This window comes from Hemicordylus capensis, chromosome 2 (genome assembly GCF_027244095.1).
Source record: "Hemicordylus capensis ecotype Gifberg chromosome 2, rHemCap1.1.pri, whole genome shotgun sequence".
Taxonomy (NCBI): Eukaryota; Metazoa; Chordata; class Lepidosauria; order Squamata; family Cordylidae; genus Hemicordylus; species Hemicordylus capensis.
The window spans coordinates 143,962,702-143,987,741 of NC_069658.1; the positions used below are offsets into that span (position 1 = coordinate 143,962,702).

Below are 25,040 nucleotides of genomic sequence, written 5' to 3' on the forward strand. Positions count from 1 at the left end.
GCAAAATAATCTTGCCTGTGATCTCCTCCTCCCAAATTTAAACAAAGCATTTGCCATGTTTGGGGTCCCTTGGGTAGCAAGTTATTTAATTTTATAATCCAAATAATTCCTCTATCTCTTCTCCTGCTGTGATAGAAATACTCTCCTTCCTTTTCTCTTTTCACACATATATCTGCCTTTCTGCCTGCCTGAGAATTCAAAAGGATTACATTTTAAAATCTGGACAGAAAATTTTGTCCTTTCCCATATTTTAGTCTAGAAATATGTTTTTAGGGGTGGGGGTGGGGGACCTGACTAGCTAATAACGAAGTTTGAAGAGGTGGCTACAGTTACCTTCTGAACAGATTCAGCAGGTAAGTTAGCAAAATAATAGAACCCACTTCAGTCCCATATCCTTGCAGCATAATGACACATATTCTTCCTGACCAAACTGACAAGCCCTGAGGCTGGTTTTCTGAGAGACCTGCTGCTGAAGCTGTCTGAAGGGAAAAGCTTTAGAATTTCTTATACACACAGAACCCTCAACACACCATGACACAATTGAGCAGGACTGGAATGCAATAGAAAAGGTTTCCATGAACCACAGGTCAGCTTTACAGTAAGTCAGAAAGACATTCAGGAGCAGGAACCGCACCTAGGTAATTTTGGTGCTGGACTGCCCCCACTGTGAGGCCCACCCTCTTTAAAAAACCACCTGTATTTGGGCGCGGGGGTGGGGGGCTCTCCAGATCCTGGCCACCACTGCCCCACCGTGACCATCTATTCCACGGGCTTGCGACAATCTATTTCAACTGTGCAGACACGCTGGAGCGCCTCGCAGTTCTCAAGGGCCACTGGGCTGGATGGACAGGCCCAGTGGCCGCTCCAACCACCACCATGGGAAGGAGGGGAACCTGCTCGGCTAATCCCCCTGTCTGCGCACATGACGGCTAAAATTATGGTGGTTTGGTACAGCGGGGCAGGGGTGGGGCAGGCGTGGGGTGGTGGCAAGAGGCCCCCCCTGAACATTTGGAGGCCCCCTGGACCTTGGAGGCCATGGACCGTGGCCCCAAGGTCCAGGGGTAAGAGTGCCTCTAAGTGCAAGAAAAGAGCAGGTTGCACAGGGTGGTTCACACAGCAATCAAAGGCAGAGAAGCTCTGTCATTACTAAGGATTGCATCGTCATCATCACTGTAGCTTTGATAATCTCATTGATAGGAAAATCATTGCTTCAGCGATGATGCAATCCTTTGACGCATCGACCGTTCTTCACCTTACCTAGCAGCATGGATGAGATTTCAAGTTCCACAGAACCAGCACACATGTCCTGCTCTTGGATTGGTGGGGTGCTGTAAAGAATGTCAAGCAGTCTTTCAGGGTTTTTCTCTCTCATTCCTTTCCCTTCGCTATCCTACAACATATGCAATCATTTCTATGAATCAGTGCAAAATTGTTGGGGCATCTGGAGAATACTCTTTATGTGCCACGTGTAATTTAACTGCTGCTGACAAGCACATTCTGTTCTCAGATATAAATACATGAATGCCACTTCAGCATGTTCAATCCTTCTTTGTTACTGAAAAGCTCATCTCTTCAACTGACTGTAAAACCATTATGATGGTTGTTACATCAACATATGAAGCTGACATTTTAAAAAACCCACCCTAAGCTCTTCACCCTGGCAAGGTCAAAGTGATCTCTCATCTAAACATTTCCCCTCAATTCATTGTGTCTGGTCTTTTAGATTGTAAGTCTTTTGGTATGTGTTTTGCACACTCTAGTTACTGTAGGCATTAAACATAATGGAAATCTCCCAGATTAAACTTTGCCGAGAACTGCCTCTCTAATTCCTAGGAGCTGTAGAATGGCCTCCGGGCCGGTCCAGGCACATCACTAGTGTAGACCCTTATTCTGATTTCCCAATAGGAACTTCACAGGAAAGCATAGGGGGAAAAGGTATGAAATCACTTTATTATTACCATTTGTTTTGTTGTTCTTCTTGTTGTTTATTGGCTGTGATTCCATTTGAAAAGAACATTGTACCATTGAACCCACATCATGCAGGAAAAGGTAGCAGGCAAATTACAAACAAAATTTACATTCACAAAGTCTCTACTTGAAGTCACCTTCAGGCTGCTTTGGAAGGTGCTGCATGCATCTTGGAGAGGAAAAAGGAGCATTTGTTTTGCCTATTGGAAAATGCCCATCTAGTTAGTGTTCTGCTTTTTGTTATTATGCGAGTGTGAAAACAAGCATAGTTTAAAAAGACATTTACTGAAAGATGTTGCCGACTGAGCACATATAACCGGAATCTCGGTTAACACAGAATAAAACAGATACAGAGAACGGGTTTCGGTATACATAGGACATTACATTCAGATCACAACAACGGATTCCTAACAACAATTGGTTCTAGTGTTCTAAGAGCCTGTTTGTAAGATGTGTTGAACATCATTGGTATGTTGTTTCTCAATAGAATGGAAACTAAGCTAACATATTGTACTGGAAACATAGACAGAGAAATGCCAAAGTGATTTAGCACACAATCTAAGTTTCCCCCCCCCATTTGTTTTGTTTTAAACACATATTAGCATTCATAATTAATATTGCAGTCTGATTTCATATGGCTTTCTCTAAAGATAAATGCAAGTTCATGAAGGTCAATGCCAAACTCAATCAATCACTTGGCTTCCCCCCAAAGTAAAGGCCTTTTGATTAATACTGCTTTATTTTTTCAAATGAAACAGAAAGGCTTTGGGGGATACAATGCAGAAATGGCAAGAAAGGAACTGCCCAAGCTTTCGATATCAATAAAAACTATTTATTTAAAAAAAACAAAAAAAAAACTCAACCAAGAAGACCTCATATACCTGAGATTGAACATATTGTGATGTAAAATGGCATGGAAGGACAAAGAGATATTCAAAATCCAAGCAAGCCACACTTTTCTTTGGTCTTGATTTAAGTGCATCAACTGGCTGTGTGGTGGAGATTAGTGTTTCATTCATAGTCCTCAGATTCATACAGGTCAAAAGCTGAGAACTGAAGAACTGTGCTGACGTTTCATTTCAGAGTGGGGAAGTGCCTGTTGTGACTATGGTCACAACAGTCTAGGCACTTTGGAGGGGAAAGACCCCTCAGCACTGGGCATTGCTTCAGGTGTATGCCTCAGGGCTAATCTATATGCTCAGCACAATCATGGGGCGGAGTCCTTCCTGGACTGTAGCCATTCAGATTTTAGCTGGGGCAGGAACTGCATTTTTAAAAATGCTCTCCCACATGACAGAAAAATGCCTGCATGTTGAAAACTGGAATGTCAGGGCAACTAAGCTGGAACCTTTCTCCTCGATGTGCTTGTTTTCTACATGTGAAAAGTTTTCTTTAATGGCGGAGAGCATTCAAAATTGGCTATGTGTAGCTAAAGTGGAACAATTCAGGGAGGATACCGCAATGTGATTTTGCTGATCATGTAGCATGTCTCTTGGTCTCCCTTTTGAAAGGTAATTTGAGATAAATGCACTAGCCCAGCTTTTCCTTCACACCTATTAATTTTAGCAGAATATCAAGTCCATCTTTATTTGCTAAAAATAAAAACACTGAAATCTATGGCTCTGTTAATGGCATGTCATTGGATTCCAATTGGAATCATGAGTGTACCCTATATCAGATTAATGATCCTTGGTCCTGGTTCTTCATTTATTTTTAGTTGCCTTTGGAGCTCAAGTCAAGGCAGATTCACATGACCAGAAGGTAGCAGGAGTGCAGAATGGGAATACTATTTGGCCATGTGGCTAAGCAGTAGTCTGATTGCTTTGCTGGACATTCAGTTTGCTTGTTAACCTGTTACGAAGTAATTGTTTTTTTCACACCTCCTTATGGGCTCAAAAATAGATCTTTGTGTTTTGAAGTAATAAGACAATGACTTTACCACATAACCAGCTGTAATGCCTACATTGAAGTTGCATGAACAAGGGCTGATTTTGTGTGCATTTTGTGTCAATAGGAAGAGATAGGCTATAATATTTGAATTAGAACAGTATAGAAGTGATTGTAGATACACAAGACACTGGCTTGTGAACAGTGAGACATACAGACTCTGGTGTAAGATGCTAATACCTAACCAGCCAAAGGCTTAGTTATTATGAGCCATTGAATAAGGGCATATCTATGCCTACAAATTTAAATGGGTTTAATTTAGCAGTCATTGCCTTTCCCCAGAGAACTCTGGGAACTCTGTGCCATGCAGCACAGAGCTCTGGAGGCCGGGACAACACATCTTGGCCTCCAGAGATCCCACAATGCAATGTGCCATGAACACGGTGCATTGACAGGATCCTCTGTGAAACGTATATTCTAGGCAACCTTCTCTGCATCTCCTCGGGCTGTGTGGAGCCCGAGGAGACACACAAGCCCAGCCAGGTTAAGGGAGCGTTTGCTCCCTTAACCTTGGCTTAGAGCCAGGCTTAGGAGCGGGGTTGGTCTGAGCACCAGGATCTGCACGGATCCCAGTGATCCACACGAGCAGCCTAGCCCAGGAATATAGAAGAACAGCTTCTATATTTCCCAGGATTCTTTTAGGGAAGCCTCGACAGTTAAATTGGTACCTGCCAATATGAAGTTCATACCATAGATGGGGCCTCAGAAACTTGTGCACTCAACTCAAAACCTAGTGTGAGGGAAGAAGGAAACAAAGATGTAAAACATCTTAGCCGTTTCATATCAGTCTGGAGAAATCAGTGAGGCAACTGGCTGCTGACTAACTATAAAATACAGAGGCTGTTGAGTCGAAGACAACACTGTGAGAAAATATCTACACTCTTCACCCGGCAGTCCCAAATCCCATTACACTACCAGTTCACTGAGAATGCTGCTGTATGATTCATGATTATCCCAGCCCTCTGAGCTATGATCATCTGGTGATGCCCTCCTCTTCACTGGGAATTATGCTGCTGGGCACAAGGAGTAAGCTTTGTGCCCAACAGCAGTGGTGCCCCGATTATGGAATCCCTACCCCAGGAGCGAAGTCAAACTTGCCCCATTATTGCTTTTAGAAGAGTGGCAAAGAAGATTCTGTTTCAGAGGCCATTTTAAGAGGTTCTAGGATGGTTAGGAATGGCTGATGTGTTTGTTGCTGCTGTTCATTGTTTTGTTATTCTCTATACTTGCTATTTCATTTCTGTTTTTTAAACTATTATAGGGTTTTGCAAAGGTTTCGGAGATTAGCCATCCTGAGGGCTCGATTGAAACCTTAAGTGGGGCATATAAACTTTAAGTTTGGGCATATATTTCATACATAAATAAATACTTTATTGAGATCTTGCCCCAACGCCACTGAGATCCTATTATCATCAGTAGGGTGGATTTACCATTATCTATCTATCTGGAGAGGGAGAGAGAGAGAGAGAGAGAGAAATTGGTTCAATAAATTTTCTCTAATTCAGTTTCTGAACAGAAATCCGGTGCTGACTGATATCTTAGCTATAAGTACTGAGTTGTTCTGGTTAGAAATCGTATACAGTAATCCCTCGACCTACGAACTACTCGACTTACGTTGTTTTCGAGTTATGAGCGACAAAAAAGACCTGAAGTAGTTGCCGGTTTAGATTCAGCTTACTCGACCTACAAATTTTTAGATGCGGCTTCCTCGAATTACGAATGTTTTCAGACTTCCGTGGTGCGCTCTTCGACTTACGAAAATTTCGACCTCCGAACGTGCGTTCGGAATGGATTATTTACGTAAGTCGAGGGACCACTGTATCCATGAAACCACTGATCTGGAATGGGGACTTGTAAAACATAAAGGGTTCCTCTCAAAATGGTCATTATTTTATAAATTAATCAGTCTTTGTGCAACAGGTATGGTCAAAATGCCAAATCAGAACACAGTGCACAATGGCCTTTCCCTTTCAGGAAGCTATGCCTATGGTTTGGCATCACACTCATTGGCCACCTTCAGGCATAACCTGGGACCGCAGGTCCAATGGACCAATGGTTCAGCACCCCTCAACCCCCACTCTCCCATCTGCATTCGTACTTTCGGGAGAGCTGCCTCCCTGCAGCTTTCAACTCCCGTTTCCCAAATTTGGAAGTGCATCCAAGGAAATTGGAGGTGACAAGACCTCCAGTTTCCTGTTATATCTGAATTCAGCCATAATGTGAATAGAGCTGACTTTATGGGAAAATCAGATTCAATGCGGCTACTTATTTCAGCACATGATCACACCACTGTCCAGTGAAATTGACCCAGTGTCTCAGAACAAGGCTGATTTCCCCCACTTACCTTTTGAACTGACATTGGGAAGACCAAATTCAGATTTGACCATCAGACCACAAGGTCATTGGCTTGAAATCCTGTCAATCAGCTGAACTACCTAGTCAGCAGCCTCATGCATGTAGTAGTTTGGACTGTGGGTGGGCAAATCAAATGTCTGAATGATTTCCTGCATTTAAATAAACAAACAAACCTCCTAACATGTTAGGGAGAAAGGTAGCCAAGAGCTATTCTCTCTGACATGCTGGTTTTCCATGTGCAGGGAGTTTTTGTTTTTGTTCTTTTAAATTAAACGAGAACATTCAAACACACAGTTTGTCCACCTGCTGCCTGGAGTGGTATAGATCTACAACAAATAGATGCCTCACATGGATATGCCCTTTCAGCCCTTGTTCCAGCATTAAACTGGAGCATGCTACAATGGGCAACTGGTGATGAAAATCCTGTTCCAGCATACCAGCCAGGCAGCCCCAATTTTGGCACAGGGACAGAATCAGAGTGCGTGTTGCACCTATGAAAAAGTGGATTCCCATCAAACCTGTGTGCAGACTAATCAAGATGGGAAAGAATTCCATGGAGAATTCTGCTCTCTCAGTTATGTAAAGGACAGAATTATACATTGGCTCACCTAATCTATTTATTACTGGCTTCTCTAGCAGCACTTCTCCAAGCAGAGATCTTTCCCATCCTTGCCACTTGAGACCCTTCCAACTAGAATAGACCTTTTTATATGCAGGGTAAGTGCTGCAGTCCCTCCAAGATCTGAGCCAGGCTTCTTCAGCCTTCTCAGCCTTTGCTCTAGTCGGTGAAACGTAGGTCAAACACTCAAGGTTATTGGGCATAGGCTCATAGCCAGACATTTTGTGATCCTAAAGGACTTAAATGGGTGTCCATCATATGTAAATACAAAAATAGAAGGAAAAAACCCACCCTAAATACAAATAGACTGATATATTCTTTTATCTATGAACTAAACTTAACAATTCAATTATATTTTATTAAGTATCCAAGTGTTGGGTAGAATACTACCCTGCACTTTTCTTTTTAACATACCTTCTCCAATAAAAGGCTAGAGGCTTCCTGTCTTTTTTAAACACAAGCTGAAAAGGATGGAATGGGGTCTAGTTCCCACAGTCCTCCCTGGATGGTGAAGGACCTGATTGGCTATAACAAACAGCTTGGTGACTCCAACAGAGGTGGTTAGGTTCTGCAGACTAAGTGGCTCACAGTAATCGGGAGCTTTTACATGACTAGATGGAAAGTACTGGCAGACATTTTAATCTAGGAAGGGAAGACAGTATTTTGCAGATGAAATAAATGTTTCTTGTTATCTCCTCGTTATGGCTGTTTTCAAAGCTACAAGACACTTGTCTAGAAGATTCTGAGGCAGAAGCGCACCTAGGTAATTTTGGAGCCTGGACCTAAAGGCTTTTGGAGGCCCTCCACACATAGTATCTTTAAGATATTTTTAATGCAGCAACACTACCAGGGACAGACTAAAAAGGATTTTAGGAGGCCCTGGACTTTGGCCCAGAAGTCCAGGGGTAAGAGCGCCTCTGTTCTGAGGCATTAGATGTGTTTCAAATGGGTTATATTTTTTCACACCTTGACACTGGGGTTGGAAATATGAGTATTGTAGTAATGGCTCATTGTCCAAATTGTCTTTTATCAGTGCTGTGCAATAATGGGAATAGTATAAGAAACAAAGATTTGATTCACTACGAGCTGGAAATATCTCTAGTATAGAGGAATAGGACTTTGTTGAATATTCTCCCATTTCTATTTCTGGCCAAAAAAAGTGATTTGGGGAAGGCAGAAATAATTCCCGCAGAATGCTATGCTTATGAGAATATTCACATTTTTGTTGTTTTGATTGTGACCATTGCTTCGCCTAGCTGCTGTGCTTCTATGCCATTTCCCCCTGTTTTTGCCTAGTTGCTGCTTCTGTCGCTTTCCTGGGTTACACATATTAGGTGATCACAGCCTATCAGGCATTACATAGCAACTGGATGATGTCACACTGCTAGGTTGCCAATCAAATTTGACAATGTGATGACATTACTGAGGGCAAACAAAGTCAACTGAAAGTGAGGGCAATGTTTCTTGGATTAATCACACAAGTGATCCCAGCCAATCACAGATCACACAGTGAATAGGATGATATCACTGCACTATGTACCAAATCAGATTTGGCAACATAATGATGTCACTGATGGCAAACAAAATCAGTTGAGAGAGATCAAGAAAGGGCAATCTAAATAAACAGGCAAATATTTTTTTGCAGGCATTGCCAAAAAAAATCACTGAAAAAGGAACGTGTTTTCTGACGCTACAAAAAATGTTCCAGAAAAACAGTGAGTCCTTTCCGCTCAGCCCTATAGGAGAGACATCCTAATGCTGTCGATAGCGGAGGTGGCCTGATCCACTGTTAGATATAAAACCAATAAATAAGGAAAAACAGATAAGCCACCTGCCATTTGCTGTGGGTGAACCCCCTCCTGCTGGGAGATGAAAACAAGCATGCTATTGTCTCTCTTCTCTGTTTAATGTACACCTTCCTTTATTTAACATACGTAGTACTATGGCTTTATAATAATAAAAAGTTGTGTAGACTGCAGCTCTTTACATCCATTCGGAGGCATCTACTAGATGTGATATGTACAAAATAAGGAATGGATGGGAGGGGGCAGGGTAGGGAAGGGATCTGAGTGAATGACAAGGGGCTGGAGTGGTGACCGGGGAGAGGTTGCGTGATGTGTGGCAAGTATAAATTCCCCATTGGATCAATGAGAAATCTATTGCTTTACTGTCCATAGACAGGCTGGCAGTCTATAGCCATTACTTCTTAAACATGTCCTGGAGGGGACCAGGAAGGTATTTGATAACGGTGTCTAGAATGCTTTCTTCCTCCTCCTCATCCTCATCGCCACACCCAGGGGGGATGGCCTTCTTTGGACGCGTCAGGCTGCCTTCAACGTTGGCTTCAAGAGCAGCTTGGGCCTCTGCTTCCCTTTCTTCCTTCTTCTTAATTCCATACTGCAAAGGGCAAAGGGGGGGGGATTGGAGGGGAAATAAAACGGATACTGTCATTCTCTCATCCAGCTCTGAAAATTAAAACAGAAGCGAACACCTGTGCAATGTTAATATTTGCTTTTACACAGATCTCGTCTTGCCATAGCATGCTGCAGTCAATAAAGCTGAGCCTTTAAAACAAATAGGATTTTTAAAATGTCAGGCACCTTGAATTATGAAGTTGAGAAATGAGGTATGGCCTCTATAAATGAAGGAAATATAATATCAAAACAAAAGCCCACTGCTAGGACCCATGGTTTGGTTAGGGAGGGAGGTGTATAAAATACAGATGTTCAAATAAATAATATGTTTGTGACCCTTTTTAAAAAAACCATTTCCCCCCTTATGCTGCCACCACCAACTTCTTACTTTAGTTGGGTTTCAAACGCAGACTTTGGTTTCATGTCCGAGGGTAACATGGGGATAAGTAAACAAACTCTGTTCAAACAGTTTAAAGTTCTAAACCAAAAATTAAACTTGATTTTTGTACAATAGCTTCAGTGCGATGCAGGGTCAAATGTATCATCATCATCATCATCATCATCATCATCATCATCATCATCATCTATTCGATTTCTATACCGCCCTTCCAAAAATGGCTCAAGGCAGTTTACACAGAGAAATAATAAATAAATAAGATGGCTCCCTGTCCCCAAAGGGCTCACAATATAAAAGAAACATAAGATAGACACCAGCAACAGTCACTGGAGGTACTGTGCTGCGGATGAATAGGGCCAGTTACTCTCCCCCTGCTATAATGGTTTCTGAGACAAGGTAACATCCTTAGAATTGGCCAAGTCTGTACACCACCTTTTATATTTCGAACTTGTATTCAAACTCAGGTACTTCTATAAGATTGTGTCAGTACATCAACAAAGGCTTTACTTTCAAATTATTGGGGTCACTGTTTAGAAATAACAAGCTTCTTTAGACTTCCAACATCTTGACTGGGATACAACCTCCCTGGCTGTATATCCTGTATAATCAACCATACACCTCCAGCATTTACATTTGATAGTCAAGCTTGCTTTATAGAGGTTATGCCTGGTGTAAAAAAAGCTACCCATCAACCAACCTCCCAATTCCACCCTCAGTCCTGCCCAGAGACCCTAACCAGAGATCCTATCTCTAGCCCTAACCGTCCCTATCTGAACTAGTGGTGTGCATGGAACCAGTGCCTGCTGGTTCGAAGGTGGTGGGGAATCACTTTAAGGACAGGGGCAGAGGCGTAACTATAGGGGGGGCAGGGGGGGCACGTGCCCCGGGCGCCATCTTTTCTGGTCACGTGCGGGGCGCCGCCATGACCAATTTTTTTTAAAATTTTTAATTTTTTGTTAATACAAATGTTTCCTGCTCAGTGCAGCAGCGCTGCAGCAGTCAAGGGAGTGCGTCAGTGCCCCCTTCCCCACGAGCGGTCCCTTCCGCACCGCCTGCAGCCCCCCCCCATTGCTTTGCTGGCACCTGGCGGCCAGTCAGTGGCCTGGCTTGGCGGCGGCGGCGGGCGCTTGTGAGGAAAAACCTAAGTATAATGTAGTATGTTGGGGGGGCAGCATGGGGGGCGCCATTTCAGTGCTTGCCCCAGGCGCCGTTTTCCCTAGTTACGCCTCTGGACAGGGGAGAGTGCTCTTACCCCTCCCGCTGCATTTCCCCCACCGACACTGCCTTTTAAAACAGTCCGGAGAGGTGGCAGCATACCTCCTTGCTGCCCCAGTGCCTCCTCAGACCGGAAGTGACCGGAAGTTGCCACTGCACATGCGCACGTCACGCTTGCTTGCACACCCATCGCAACGTCCGCACGGGCAGTAGCAATTTCCGGTAAATTCCAGTCTGAGGTGGTACCGGAGCAGCAAGGAAGTATGCTGCCACCCCACCAGACCATTTTAAAAGGCAGTGCCGGCGGGGAAAATGCAGCAGGAGGGGTAAGAGCATCCTCCGACAAAGAGATCCCCCCACCTTCATACCAGCCAAATCTCTGGTTCTGTGCACATCCCTAATCTGAACTTGTCCGTTAACTTCTACTGAATTTTATAGTCACCTGTCCACTCTATTCCACAGCCCCTCCTCTCCAGAGGAGGTTCCTAAGTTTAAATTCCTCTTGATTGACAGAGTTTACAGCCATTCACTACACCCACTTAATCCCTTTCTCAGTTGCACAGATGTGGAATACAGAAGGCATTTTTAACCCAACTGATAATGGTAAGCAGGAATAGGGTTGCCAACCCTCCAGGACTGGCCTGGAGTTTCCAGTCCCATACAGAATGAGTTACAACAATCCAGTCTAGATTTAATGAGGGCATGGATCACCATGGCCAGATCTGACTGAGCCAAAATGAACACAGCTAGCACACCAGCCAAAACTAAGTGATCCGCCCCCCCCTCCCCGGACCATGGCAGATATCTAACAATCTAGGTTCAAAACCCAGCCCAGCAGAACTCCCCTATGGACAGATACCATCCTACAGCTAAATATAAGAAAGCCACCATTTTGAAAGGTGTCTCTTTGCCCAGTTAGCAAGCGCTAAATTATGTTGCCAGACAAACGTCACGACCTAGTCGCTTTTATGCCTCCTATGCTCATCCTTGCATGGATCCGGCATTTTTAACTTCCACTAAGCTCTTAGATAATTGAGGGGAGTGAGATTGTAGATGGCCTGATCTGTACTGAGAGGGGAACAGCAACCTGAAAGGCCCTGACACCCCCCAATGATGTCCTGGCACTTCTTCATCACCACCACCTCCTTTCTCACATTGTGCAAGGGAAACTTGCCCCAGAAGCCTCAATATCATTGCAGGCCCTTGGTGCCATGACACCAGATCAAGGATCTCCCCAGTTGGGGAACAAGGGAGACATTTTGGAGGATGAGACAAGTGTGGGTCCCCCCACATGAGGAGAACCATGGGAGCCTGAGCCAGAACTTCCACCATAACCTGAGGATACAGTCCTGCCTTCATCCTTTGACTCAGAAGAGTCTGATGAAGTTTCCCAGCACGGCTGGAGCCAGCATGGCAAGGGCCCTTTAAGCACAAGAGCCTTCTGTAGAGAAGGGTGATCCACTTCATTCTGCTTGGGCAGCACCCATGAAGACTGGAAGTCATCTCTATGCAATTGCTGAGCAACATCCCTCTTATGTTGCTAGACCCAGCTCTCCAGTTGGAAACTACCTAGGTTCTGACCCCCTATCCCTCAGAGTTGCCCAAGATCTGTTTCCCTTGCAGACCGCTGCCTTGGTGGAGACTCTGGCTCAGCCCGGAACACGATACTTTGAGGATAAGCTTCCATTTGGATGGGAGAAGAGGGAGTCAGAAGAGGACTTTTCATGATGAAAGGCAATCAGGGGCAGGGCTATAATTGAATAAGGTGTAGCGGGGCACAGTGGCTCAGCAACAGCTTGCTCTCTGCTGAGTGTGTGATATCATTTGCATAGAAGTGAGAGAAATTGTGTTTTGTTTCCCACCATTTCCTTACAGTTCATTTTCAGCAAAGAAACAGGACGAACGAGAAGAAGGTGGAGGAGCCTGGGGCCAACTTTGCTACAGCCCTGGTGGCAGGTGGGGGGTGGCTCAAGGGTGGAGCAGAGTTACCTTTAAGGACTAAGGAGGGTGCACTTACCCCCACCCTGCTGCATTTTCCCTGCCGGCGCTGCAGTCTAAAAGGGTCTGGTGGGACAGTAGCGTCCCTCCCTGCTGCCTTGTTGCCTCCTCAGACCAGAAGTTACCAGAAGTACCTAGCATGCATGCGCACGCCGGGCACATGTGTGCGCATGTCCCACTCTCTCATGTGTACATCAGGCACATGCCTGATGTGCGCACACGCACCAGGTACTTCCGGTCACTTCCGGTCCGAGGAGGCAATGGGGCAGCAGGGAAGTATGCTACCGTCCCATCAGACCCTTTTAGACTGCAGCACTGGTGGGGGAAACATGGTGGTGGTGGGGGACATAAGTGCACCCTCACCCATCCATAAAGGTACCCCCCCAGCTTCGAACCGGTCAAACCACCAGTCTTCCAAACCTGTCCGGAGGCCCGTAAAAGGGTCTGTTACTAATAATAATTAGTCTATTACTAATAATAATTAGTAACATTATGGCTCAGGAGTTCATAGCAGCCATGACAACTCTGGGCCTATCCAAAAGTGTCTCAGGATTGATACACATTACAGGTCGCATGCTTGGTCCAATCTTTTACTTTGATCAGGGTGGTGTTCTGTAGGTGGGGACTCCTGTGATTTCCCCATTGTCATGGACTGACCACCATCTGTTTCAGGTTGGACCCAAAAGGGCTCCAAGAAGCCTTGGAGGGATTTAGTGTTGGCTCTGCTAGTGATCCCGTTGATGCCCTGGTGAAGAATTGGAACAGCAAATTCACCAGGCAGTAGACATGATTGCTCCTAAGTGTCCTCTCCAACCCGCTTCAAAATTGGCCCCTTGGTATACAGAAGACCTACAGGAGCTGAAATGGCAAGGTAGATGACTGGAGCGCGTGGAGGAAGACTCGACTCAAATCCGACAGATTACAACATAGAGCACATTTGAAGTTCTATGCTCTGGCAATACAGGCGGCAAAGAAGCGATTCTTTTCAGGCCATATTGCGTCCTCACATTCATGTCCAAGGTAAATCTTGCCTCATGAACCTTTTGGAATCCTTTGAGAGTGTCAACAAGTGTGTGGATAAGGATGATCCAGTTGACATAGTTTACATGGACTTCCAAAAAGCTTTTGACAAAGTTCCTCATCAAAGACTCCTGAGGAAACTTAGCAGTCATAGGGTAAGGGGACAAGTACATGTGTGGATTGTTAACTGGTTGAAAGACAGGAAACAGAGGGTAGGTATAAATGGAGAGTTTTCACAATGGAGGGAAGTAAGAAGTGGGGTCCCCCAGTGATCTGTACTGGGACCAGTGCTTTTTAACGTATTCATAAATAATCTAGAAGTAGGGGTAAGCAGCGAGGTGGCCAAATCTGCAGATGATACCAAACTCTTTCGGGTAGTGAAATCCAAAAGGGATTGTGAGGAGCTCCAAAAGGATCTCTCCAAACTGGGTGAGTGGGCGACAAAGTGGCAAATGCGGTTCAGTGTTGGCAAGTGTCAAGTGATGCACATTGGGATGAAAAACCCCAGCTTCAAGTATACGCTGATGGGATCTGAGCTGTCGGTGACTGATCAAGAGAGGGATCTTGGGGTGGTGGTGGACAGCTCATTGAAAGTGTCAATTCAATGTGCGGCAGCTGTGAAAAAGGCCAATTCCATGCTAGGGATCATTTGGAAGGGGATTGAAAATAAAATAGCTTATATTATAATGCCCTTATACAAAACTAAGGTGCGGCCACACCTGGAGTACTGCACACTATTCTGGTCACCACATCTAAAAAAGGACATTGTAGAACTGGAAAAGATGCGAAGAGGGCAATCAAGATGATCAGTGGCCTAGAGCACCTCTCTTATGAGGCAAGACTACAACACCTGGGGCTATTTAGTTTAGAAAAAAGACGACTGTGGGGAGACATTATAGAGGTCTATAAAATCATGCATGAAGTGGAGAAAGTGGATAGAAAGAAATTCTTCTCCCTCTCCCATAACACTAGAACCAGGGGTCATCCCATGAAATTGATTGCCGGGAAATTTAGGACCAGCAAATGGAAGTACTTTTTCACACAATGAATAATCCACTTGTAGAATTCTCTGCCACAAGATGTGGTGACAGCCAACAACCTGGATGGCTTTAAGAGGGTCTTGGATAACTTCATGGAAGAGAGGTCTATCAACGGCTACTAGTCGGAAGGCTAACTCCAGGCTCAAAGGAAGGGTGACTGAGTACCAGTTGCAGGGTAGTAACAGCAGGAGGGAGGGCATGCCCTCAACTCCTGCCTGTTCCTTCCAGCGGCATCTGGTGGGCCACTGTGTGAAACAGGATGCTCGACTAGATGAGCCTTGGGCCCTATCCAACAGGTCTGTTCTAATAAATAATAATGTTCTTATGAGTTGTTCAGGGTTGTGAGAGAGCTAGTGAGTGCCCCTCCTCCCTTGAATCAGAATTTGGAAGTATCTCTTACCCACTGTGATGTGTTTAATGATTTTTGTGTGGATACAATCTCTCATATTCAGGCCAACTTGGATTTAGACCCCACAATTACTGCAGTGTCCGAATCGGAGGTGTCCAGCAACTCCTCTTATGTGGTCAGGCTGGATCAGTTTCAGTTTGTGACTCATGATGATGTGGACAAGCTGTGTGGAGCAATGCGACCTACCACCTGTTCTCTTGACCCTTGCCCGACATGGCTAATACTATTTGGCAGGGAGGTTGTTGTAGAGAGCCTAGTAGAGATAATAAATGCTTCTCTGAGGAAGGGCAGGATGCCTCCTTGCCTTAAGGAAGCAATTATTAGAACACTTCTGAAGAAGCCTGTCTTGGATTCCTCAGAGTTGAGCAAGTATAGGCCTGTCTCCAACCTTCCCTGGTTGGGCAAGGTAATTGAGAGGGTAATGGCCTCCCAACTCCAGACAGTCTTGGATGAAACTGATTATCTAGACCCGTTTCAGACCGGCCTTCAGGTGGGCTATGGGGTGGAGACTGCCTTGGTCTGCCTGATGCTTGGTCTCCAACTGGGAATTGACATAGGAATGTGACTCTGTTGGTCCTTTTGGACCTCTTGGCGGCTTTCGATATTATCGACCATAGTATCGTTCTGGAGCGTCTAAGAGGGTTGGGGGTGAGAGGCACTGCTTTGCAGTGATTCCACTCTTACCTCTCAGGCAGATTCCAGATGGTGTCCCTCAGGGCTCCGTATTGTCTCTGATGTTGTTTAACATCTACATAAAACCTCTGGGAGAAATCATCAGGAGATTTGGGGCAGGGTGCTATCAGTATGCTGATGACACCCAAATCTTTTTTTCCATGTCAACATCATCAGGAGAAGGCATAACCTCCCTAAATGTCTGCCTGGAGGCAGTGATGGACTGGATGAGACGTAACAAGCTGAGGTTGAATCAGATAAGACAGAGGTACTTATTGTGCAGGGTCAGAACTCGGGAGATGATTTTGATCTGCCAGTTCTGGATGGGGTCTTACTTCCTCAGAAGGAACAGGTACACAGTCTGGGAGTGCTTCTGGACACAAACTTCTCTCTGGTGTCCCAGGTGAGGCAGTGGCCAGAGGTGCCTTTTATCAGCTTCGGCTGATATGCCAGCTGTGTCCATTTCTTGAGATAAATGACCTCAGAACAATAGTACCTCTGCTGGTCACCTCCAGAATTGATTACTGTAATGGATTCTATGTGAGGCAGGCTTTGTACATAGTCTGGAAACTGCAGTTGGTCCAGAATGCAGCAGCCAGGTTGGACTCTGGGTCATCTCGGAGAGACGATATTCATTCATTCATTCATTCATTCATTCAGTTTCTATACCACGCTTCCAAAAATGGCTCAGGGTGGTTTACATAGAGAAATAATAAATAAATAAGATAAATAAAATGGATCCCTGTCCCCAAAGGGCTCACAGTCTAAAAAGAAACATGATAGACACCAGCAACAGTCACTGGAAGTACTGTGCTGGGGGTTGATAGGGCCAGTTACTTTCCCCCTGCTAAATAAAGAGAATCAGTATGTTAAAAGGTGCCTCTTTGCCAAGTTAGCAGGGGTACTCACTCCAGTCTTAAAAGATCTACACTGGTTGCCGATAGGTTTCTGGGCAAAATACAAAGTTTTGATTATCCTCTATAATAAGATGGTAAGTGTGCGTCCGTGCCTTAGAACACTGTGGTCTGCGTCCGTGTCTCCCTGGGCTGTTCTGGGCATGCGCGAAGCAAGGGAGACACGACCGCCGACACAAGGCGGCCATGCTGGCTGGTTCTCTTGCTGCCGCCTCTGCCCGCCCGGCCGGAGAAAGGACGCTGGGAAGGGAAAGACGGCGGGGGCGGGCAGCACTCTGGGCGGTGGGGGCGGCCGCAGCGAGGCAATGGCGACGGCGGCAGTGGCCATGTTACACGGCGGGGGCGGGCAGCACTCTGGCCGGCGGGAACGGCACTCTGGGAGGCAGGAAGGAAAAGAACACCGGGGAAGGGAAAGACGGCGGGGGCGGGCAGCACTCTGGGAGGCGGGGGCGGCCGCAGCGAGGCAATGGCGACGCCGCCGAAACCGACTGGGGGGGAGACTTTGGGGCCCTTGCCTGGCCAGGGAGACCGGCCGCGGCATAGAGGCTGGCGGTGGCGGAAGGGGTAATGGCGGCGGGGGGTCCGGAGCACACAACTCTACTAGCGCCCGTTATTTAACGGGCCTCAAATCGCTAGTAACCTATAAAGCTCTAAACAGCTTGGGCCGTGGGTATTGAACATCTTATTCACTATGAACCACACTGTCCATTGAGATCATCTGGAGAGGTCCGCCTGCAGTTGCTACCTGCTTGTCTGTTGGCTAACCAGGGACGGGCCTTCTCCATTGCTGCCCCGAGGCTTTGGAACACACTTCCTGCTGAAATAAGAGCCTCCCCATTTCTTACAACCTTTAAAAAGGCAGTCAAAATGCATTTGTTTACCCAGGCTTGTAATTAGATATTGTTTTAATTCTGATTTTAATCATTTTAATGTTTTAAATTTTAATTGTTGTCATGTTTTAATCTTTTTATCTGTTGTTTTTATTGTTTTGTTCTAAACCACCCAGAGACTTGCATTTTGGGTGGTATACAAATGTGTTAAATAAATAAATAAAAATAAAAATATTAACAACAACTATTCTTTATTTTTAATTAATTAATTAATTAATTAATAATTATTCTCTTTAACAAGAGCCCCTGGTGGCGCAGTGGTAAAACTGCCACCCTGTATTCAGAAGGTTACAAGTTCGATCCTGACCAGGGGCTCAAGGTTGACTCAGCCTTCCATCCTTCCGAGGTCAGTAAAATGAGTACCCAGAATGTTGGGGGCAATATGCTAAATCATTGTAAACCGCTTAGAGAGCTTCCAGCTATAGAGCAGTATATAAATGTAAGTGCTATTGCTATTGCTATTGCTAACAAAAAGTTCTCAAAGCAGTTTAAGAACTTGGCAGTAAGTCTTCCCACCCCTAACAATGTGAAGCTAAGCCCCACCAGTCAAACCTTGGGGAGATGAGGGCCCTCTTATAGACAACGTTCTGAGAGCTCCCTCAAACCTGATCCTGCCAGTTCCTGGGAGTTATGGCATTGGTAAGGTGAGAGGCTACAGTAGAGGCTCCTCATGGCTTAGGGCTTCTCATGTTATCCCAGGGATATTATTTTTTATTTATTTATTTGATTTATATACCATCCTTCCAAAAATGTCTCATAATGTGATTCATATACAATAATGTGATTCTTATACTGCCAGCAGAATACAAGAAGGGGCACCTATAGCTGTTGCATTAGGGATGTGCGGTTCGGTTCGGATCCGGACCGGTTCGTCCGAACCGGTCCGGATCCGGCGGCTCGATCCCAGACCGAATCGGGCCCTCCCGGGGACCGAGCCGGACCGAATTCAAGCCGGTTCGGTACCGAACCGGCTCGGGTTTCCCGAACCGGTTCGGGAATGAAATTGAGTCTCACTCAGTGTCTCTTTAAAGTGTGTCCTCCATTTTGTGTCTCCTTCCCGAAACTTTTGCTCCTCCTTGCATCCATTTTGTGATGCTATTTCCAGGCATTGTATTGGCTGCGCTATTGATCCTTGATTGGCCAGAATGAGTCCTTTGGTCTGGTAGGCTGCTTGGCTGTTGCACTGTTGAGAGCTGGCACCCTGTTGGCCGTGGGGGGAGTGCAAAGGTGGGGGCTCCCAAAGGAGGGAATTTCAAACCTATATAAACCCAAGCCTCTTCTCTGGAAACTTCTCTTGGCTGCAGTTGTGGGATCATCTCTGAGACCTGCTTGCCCTTTGCTGGCTGCTCTGGTGTCTCTGTGAGTCCTGACTGTGTCCTGTGTCTCTCTGTGTGTGCTCTGTCTAATCCTTTGTCCACCTGCCCTTTGTGACTCTCTGTGTGTCTCCTCTCTCTGTCTGTCTCTTGTCTGTATACTGTGTGTTACTTCACTTTACTTTCTTCTTAATTTCCCCCAATTTTCCCTGTTCCTTGTCTGTCTGCTTTTCTCCCCCCCCTCCCCCCCCCTTTCCCTTCTCATCCTTTGGGCCTACCCTCCCCCTCCCCCACTCCCACCCACTGCATCCTCATTGCTTTAAATCTTCTTCCATTAATTATTGCTCTTTGTCCTGCCTTGTTGTTGTCCAACTTTTTGATTTTCACATTGCATTCCATTGGTTTCAGTTATATATTGCTTGCTGGTTTTGCTTAAATTGTACCATTTTGTTTGTTTCTGCTGACTGCTGCTGCCCTGCGAGTTGGTTCCCTGAATCCCTCCCCCCCACCCCCAGAGGATTCTGTTGTTGTTTCTTGTTGTCCCATATAATCAGTTTTGGTTCCCTGCTCCAAACTTGCCCCTCCAAGTCCAACCACACCCCACCCCAACCCCACCCCATCCAGCCTTCTCCCAAGTTTGCTGCTGCCAAACCGAGTCCAGTTTTCTTTGCTTGGTTCCACTTATTCATTTGCTATTATTAATTTGCAGCAATTGTGGTTTCATTGTCTCTGTTCACTTAGTGGCCCCCCTCAGAGTCTGTGTTTGGTTCCCCCTCCCCACACCCCCACCCCCAAGTTTTTTCTGCTGGTTATAGTCTTTCTTTTAATTTTTTTTTTAAACTTCTGGCTTGTGTTCTCTTGATATATATTGCTTTATATATTTTGCTACCCTCCTCCTCCTCCTCCCCCCCTGCCTGCCCCCCCCCCACCCTCCCTCCTCCCAGACCCTACCCTAGCCCAGGCCCAGCTCCTCCCCCAACCACCCCATCCAGCCTAATCGCTGCTGCTGCCCGAGTTGTTCCAGTTTCTCCTTTGCTGTTTGTTGTTGCCCCCTCCCCTTCCCCCCAACACCCCTCTGCCACACACTAGCCCCCAACCACACACACCCTCTCTGCTCCCCCCACCCCACCTCTTTTTCTCCTTGCCCCTGACTCTCTCCACTCACCCCAGGCCCCCTGCCACACACTAGCCCCCAACCACACACACCCTCTCTGCTCCCCCCACCCCACCTCTTTTCCTCCTTGCCCCTGACTCTCTCCACTTACCCCAGGCCCCCTGCCACACACTAGCCCCAACCACACACACCCTCTCTGCTCCCCCCACCCCACCTCTTTTTCTCCTTGCCCCCGACTCTCTCCACTTACCCCAGGCCCCCTGCCACACACTAGCCCCCAACCACACACAGCCTCTCTGCTCCCCCCACCCCACCTCTTTTCCTCCTTGCCCCCGACTCTCTCCACTTACCCCAGGCCCCCTGCCACACACTAGCCCCAACCACACACACCCTCTCTGCTCCCCCCACCCCACCTCTTTTTCTCCTTGCCCCCGACTCTCTCCACTTACCCCAGGCCCCCTGCCACACACTAGCCCCCAACCACACACACCCTCTCTGCTCCCCCCACCCCACCTCTTTTTCTCCTTGCCCCCGACTCTCTCCACTTACCCCAGGCCCCCTGCCACACACTAGCCCCCAACCACACACACCCTCTCTGCTCCCCCCACCCCACCTCTTTTCCTCCTTGCCCCCGACTCTCTCCACTTACCCCAGGCCCCCTGCCACACACTAGCCCCCAACCACACACACCCTCTCTGCTCCCCCCACCTCTTTGGACCGCTGCTACTGCTGTGTCCTCCCCCCACACCTGAATCCCCCCTCCCTGCTGCGCTGCGCTTCTCCTCTCTCCTCTTTCTCTCTATCATCTCTCTTTCTCCTCTCTCTCTCTTTCTTTTCTCTCTCTCTCCTCTCTTTCTCTTTGTCCCTGCCCCCCCTCTCTTTTCTCTCTCTCTTAGTCTTTTCTCTCTCTGCTCCCCTTCACTTTCCACCTCCTCTCCCACAGCTGCAGCCGCACACAGTAGCCTACCCACCTGGCGGCTGCCATGGGTTTTTTTTTTTCTTTTTATAGTTTTTGGTTGATTTTGTCTCTGCTTGGGGGTGAGTTGAGCGACACAAATAGTGTTGTCTCCTCACTTCTGCCCCTCCATCGTTGTTGAACTACCCCGGTTGCCTGTGTGCCTCGTGCGGCCGCCCTGCTGTGTCTCAGCCCAGGGTGGCTGGCTGGCGGCGGCGAATCCGTGACCAGCAGTGAGCGGCAGGAGAAGGACCGGAAGAAGAGGGGTTAGTGCGTGTGCGATTGTGCACCTTTTGTTGCCCCTTTCTCTCCCTAGCTGGCGGTTTTAAATAGGGACACCCCTATTCTGAAATGCATTTGGGTGTGGGGAGGAGGGAGGGAACCTTGGAGAGGAGATGTACTGTTGTAAAACTTGTGTCTTCATGCCCATGCCCAGTAAAGAAATTGCTGCTGTGTGTTGCGTTGCATTGCATGCGTCTTGCAGGTGGTTTTTGAACAGGTGCCTTCCAGAGTGCTTCCTTGCCTCTGGGGCAGTCTGAGTGGGCTCCAGGGTTCTGATGCGATGCTGCCACTACATGCTGGGCCCATGCCATGCCAGAGTGCTTCCTTGCCTCTGGGGCAGTCTGAGTGGGGTCCTGGCTGGGCTCTGATGCTGCCACTACATGCTGGGCCCATGCCATGCCAGAGTGCTTCCTTGCCTCTGGGGCAGTCTGAGTGGGGTCCTGGCTGGGCTCTGATGCTGCCACTACATGCTGGGCCAATACACACGTATGATGATGATCATGATGTTCAATCCATGAGGCTGCCATCAAGTGTTTGCTGCTGCTTGCTTGCCATGGCATTGGGCAGGCAGAGTCACAGAGTGGGTGGGTTCAACCTCTGTGTTGGTGTGACTGGGTTCTGGTTTTGGTTGTGTGCAATTTAGAGTCACTAAATAGGCTGCATTGAGTTTGATGCTCCCCCCACAGGAGCATTACTTGAGAACCACCCCCCAGAACCCACACTTTGTGTTCCAGTTCACTAAATAAGGGTTTCCTCCTTTGATCTGCAGGTTCCCAAGCGTTGACTGCATCCCTCCCCCACCCCCGGTAGGTGCTGTGCCCTCCCCCCATCCACTCTCCCCCCCCAAAAAAGCTAAAAACTTGCCACCCACACCACAACTACTCCACCCAACTGCCCGTGCCACCCTCCCACACCGGGGTTCCACCCTTTAACCCCCTATTTTTCTAAAAAAAAACCCTCCCAGACCCATCTCCCCAATTGGCTTGGTGGTTGACTCCCAAATTCAAAAAGGACACCCTCCCCCTCACTTCGATTGGCTTCCCCCCCCATATCAAAAAGTCTTCCTTTCCCCCCAATTGGCTTCCTTTTTTGAAAACAAACTTCCCCCCCGCCGCCTCCAAATCAGCTGCCTTTTTTTTGGCCCCTAAGCCCCTCCAAATTATTTTTTTGACCCTGTCTGGCCTTCCTCCTAAAGTCTCCCTCCTTCTGACCTAGCAGCATGTCTGAGCGCCGTGTGGCGGGCAGGGCTCGCTCAAGGCTGGCAGGCAGAGGTGGGAGAGGCCAGGTGCGGGGTGCGCCTGCGGCACGGGGAGGGAGAGGACGCGGGGAGCCTGAGGACACCCCAGTTCTCCCCATTGGAGAATTCTTTGCTCCGGCCCCATCTTTGGTGCGCAGGATTCAGTTCCCCACGCCTGCTGCCGCCAATCGCGGCAGAGGCAGAGGCACTGTTAGGGCTGTGGCGGGTCCCTCCTCGCCGGCGGCACCAGGTGCTGCTGAGCTACCGCCAGTTGTTGAGGTGGAGGAGACTGTGGAGTTGGAAGAGCAGGTAGAGGGCGGTGAGGACCGTGCGGCTGGCAGCGATGCAGCCAGGTTCTCCCTCCCTCTGGGGCCCCTTCCCCCTATCCTTTCGCCGCTCAGTGGGGCCCCCCCTCGTGAAGCCCGACACTCTGGTGGGGAGCGGTCTGGCGAGGTGGTGGAGGAGAGGCCTGCCTCTCCGATGCCAGTTGAGCCGGGCCCTTCCTCCGCTGTGGAGGGCGGAAGGGGCGGGTTGGGTGGCAGCAGTGGGCAGGCAGCGGCGGCCGCCCCCCCCCCCAGGACTGCAGCCACCCTGCGAGAAACGGCCTAGGACGGCGCCCAGGGCGCAGGAGGCCAAGGGCAGTGGTGCATGGGTGCATTTTGAGGTCCCTCAAGATGCCCCATTCCACGCCCGCTGTGTCCACTGCAGGATGCTTGTCAGCCGTGGAAGGGACCCTGCGCACCTGGGTACGACGCCTATGTGGAGACACCTAGAGCGTCACCACCCAGGTCTCAGGGGACAGGCTGGCAGCGCTAGTGCGCCTTGTGCATCTGCCACTAGGGCGGGCAGCGGCAGTGTGCCAGCCAGCAGGCAGGCTACACTGCCCGTCCAGCGGTGGACGCAGTCCTCGGGCAGCCAGCGTATTGTTCGCGTGGACCATCATCACCTCACCCGCCTCATAGGGGAGATGATTTCCACCGATGACCAGCCGTTTCAGGTGGTCGAGAACAACGGCTTCCGCCGTATTCTCCAATACCTGGCTCCCGAATACGCCATCCCCTCAAGGACCACGTTCAGCCGGAACGTGGTCCCCTCCCTGTACCGCCGGTGCAGGGAGCTCGTGTCGGCCGAGCTGCGTGCAGCTCCGGCCGGGACAAGCGTGCATTTCACGACTGACCTCTGGACCAGTGTCAGTGGGATGCACGCTTCTTTCCTGGCCCTCACTGCCCACTGGTGGGGACCGGAGAGTGAGGGGACCTCCGCGGGCGATGCTTCCGGGTCCGGCGCGGCTCCCGATGCACTACGGCACAGGTGGGCCGTCCTGCACGTGGAGACGATGGACACGAGGCACACCGCGGAGGAGGTGGCGGCCGTACTCGACCGCCAGATAGAGGAGTGGATTGGCGGGTGTCCACACCTCTCCCGCGGCTTCATTGTCACCGACAATGGAGCCAACGTTACCGCCGCTGTCGAGACAGTCATGGACTGTGTGAACATACGGTGTATGGCACACACGCTCCATCTGACCGTCAGGGACGCCCTTGGCCTTAAGGAGCTGAGGGCGTCCCAGGAGAAGGGGGCCCGCCCCATCGCAGGTGCTGTTGCTGCCACGGCTACGCTTGTGGATAAGTCCCGCAAGCTGGCCGCCCACTTCCACCGCAGCGAGAAGTCCAGGAGACTGCTTCGCCAGAAGCAGGATGACCTTGGCCTTCCTCGCCATCTCATCCCTACGGATGTGGAGACGCGGTGGAACTCCACCTTCCTCCTGTTCCAGCGCCTGTTGGAGCAGGAGAGAGCCCTTGTCGCCCTGGCGAGGGACGAGTCCTTGGATGTCTGCGACTTCTCGAACGCAGAGTGGAAGCAGATGTCCGAGGCGGTGTCGGCACTCGAGCCCTTCCAGCTTGCCACGAAGGGCTTGTGTGGCGACACCACTCCCTTGAGCCAGGCGCTGCCCACAGCTGTTGGTCTCGAGAAGCTGATGGGTGGACTCCATATCTCTCTGACCACGCCAGAGGGTCGTGCTCTGGCTGGGAGGCTGAGGTCTGGGGTTGACAAGCGGCTCGTTGATGTGCTGGGAGACAGGGAGGAGTATGTCCTCGCTTGTCTCTGTCACCCAGCCCTCAAGGGCAATGCCGTGAGTGCCGACGACTTGCCCAGGTGGAAGGGCATCCTGGTCGAGAAGGTTAGGGAGGAGGAGGCCGCTAGGGCCCGCAGAGACCAGGGTGTTGGTAGTGGTGCGGGGGCAGCCCTCGCGGCCCAACCCGCACCCAGCAGCAGCATG

General features: G+C 48.6%; 1 protein-coding gene across 2 annotated transcripts in view; it reads right to left on the minus strand.

Annotated features, from left to right (window-relative positions):
* Window positions 1-1,925: 1,925 nt before the first annotated feature.
* The window catches only part of CPLX1 (complexin 1), a 230,267-nt gene continuing 207,152 nt past the window's right edge, over window positions 1,926-25,040 (minus strand). For both annotated transcript variants that reach the window (XM_053292578.1, XM_053292580.1), the window contains exon 4: window positions 1,926-9,286. In XM_053292578.1, the coding sequence (XP_053148553.1) occupies window positions 9,089-9,286 (198 nt within the window). In that variant the 3' untranslated portion in view covers window positions 1,926-9,088. The remainder of the gene's footprint in view (window positions 9,287-25,040) is intronic.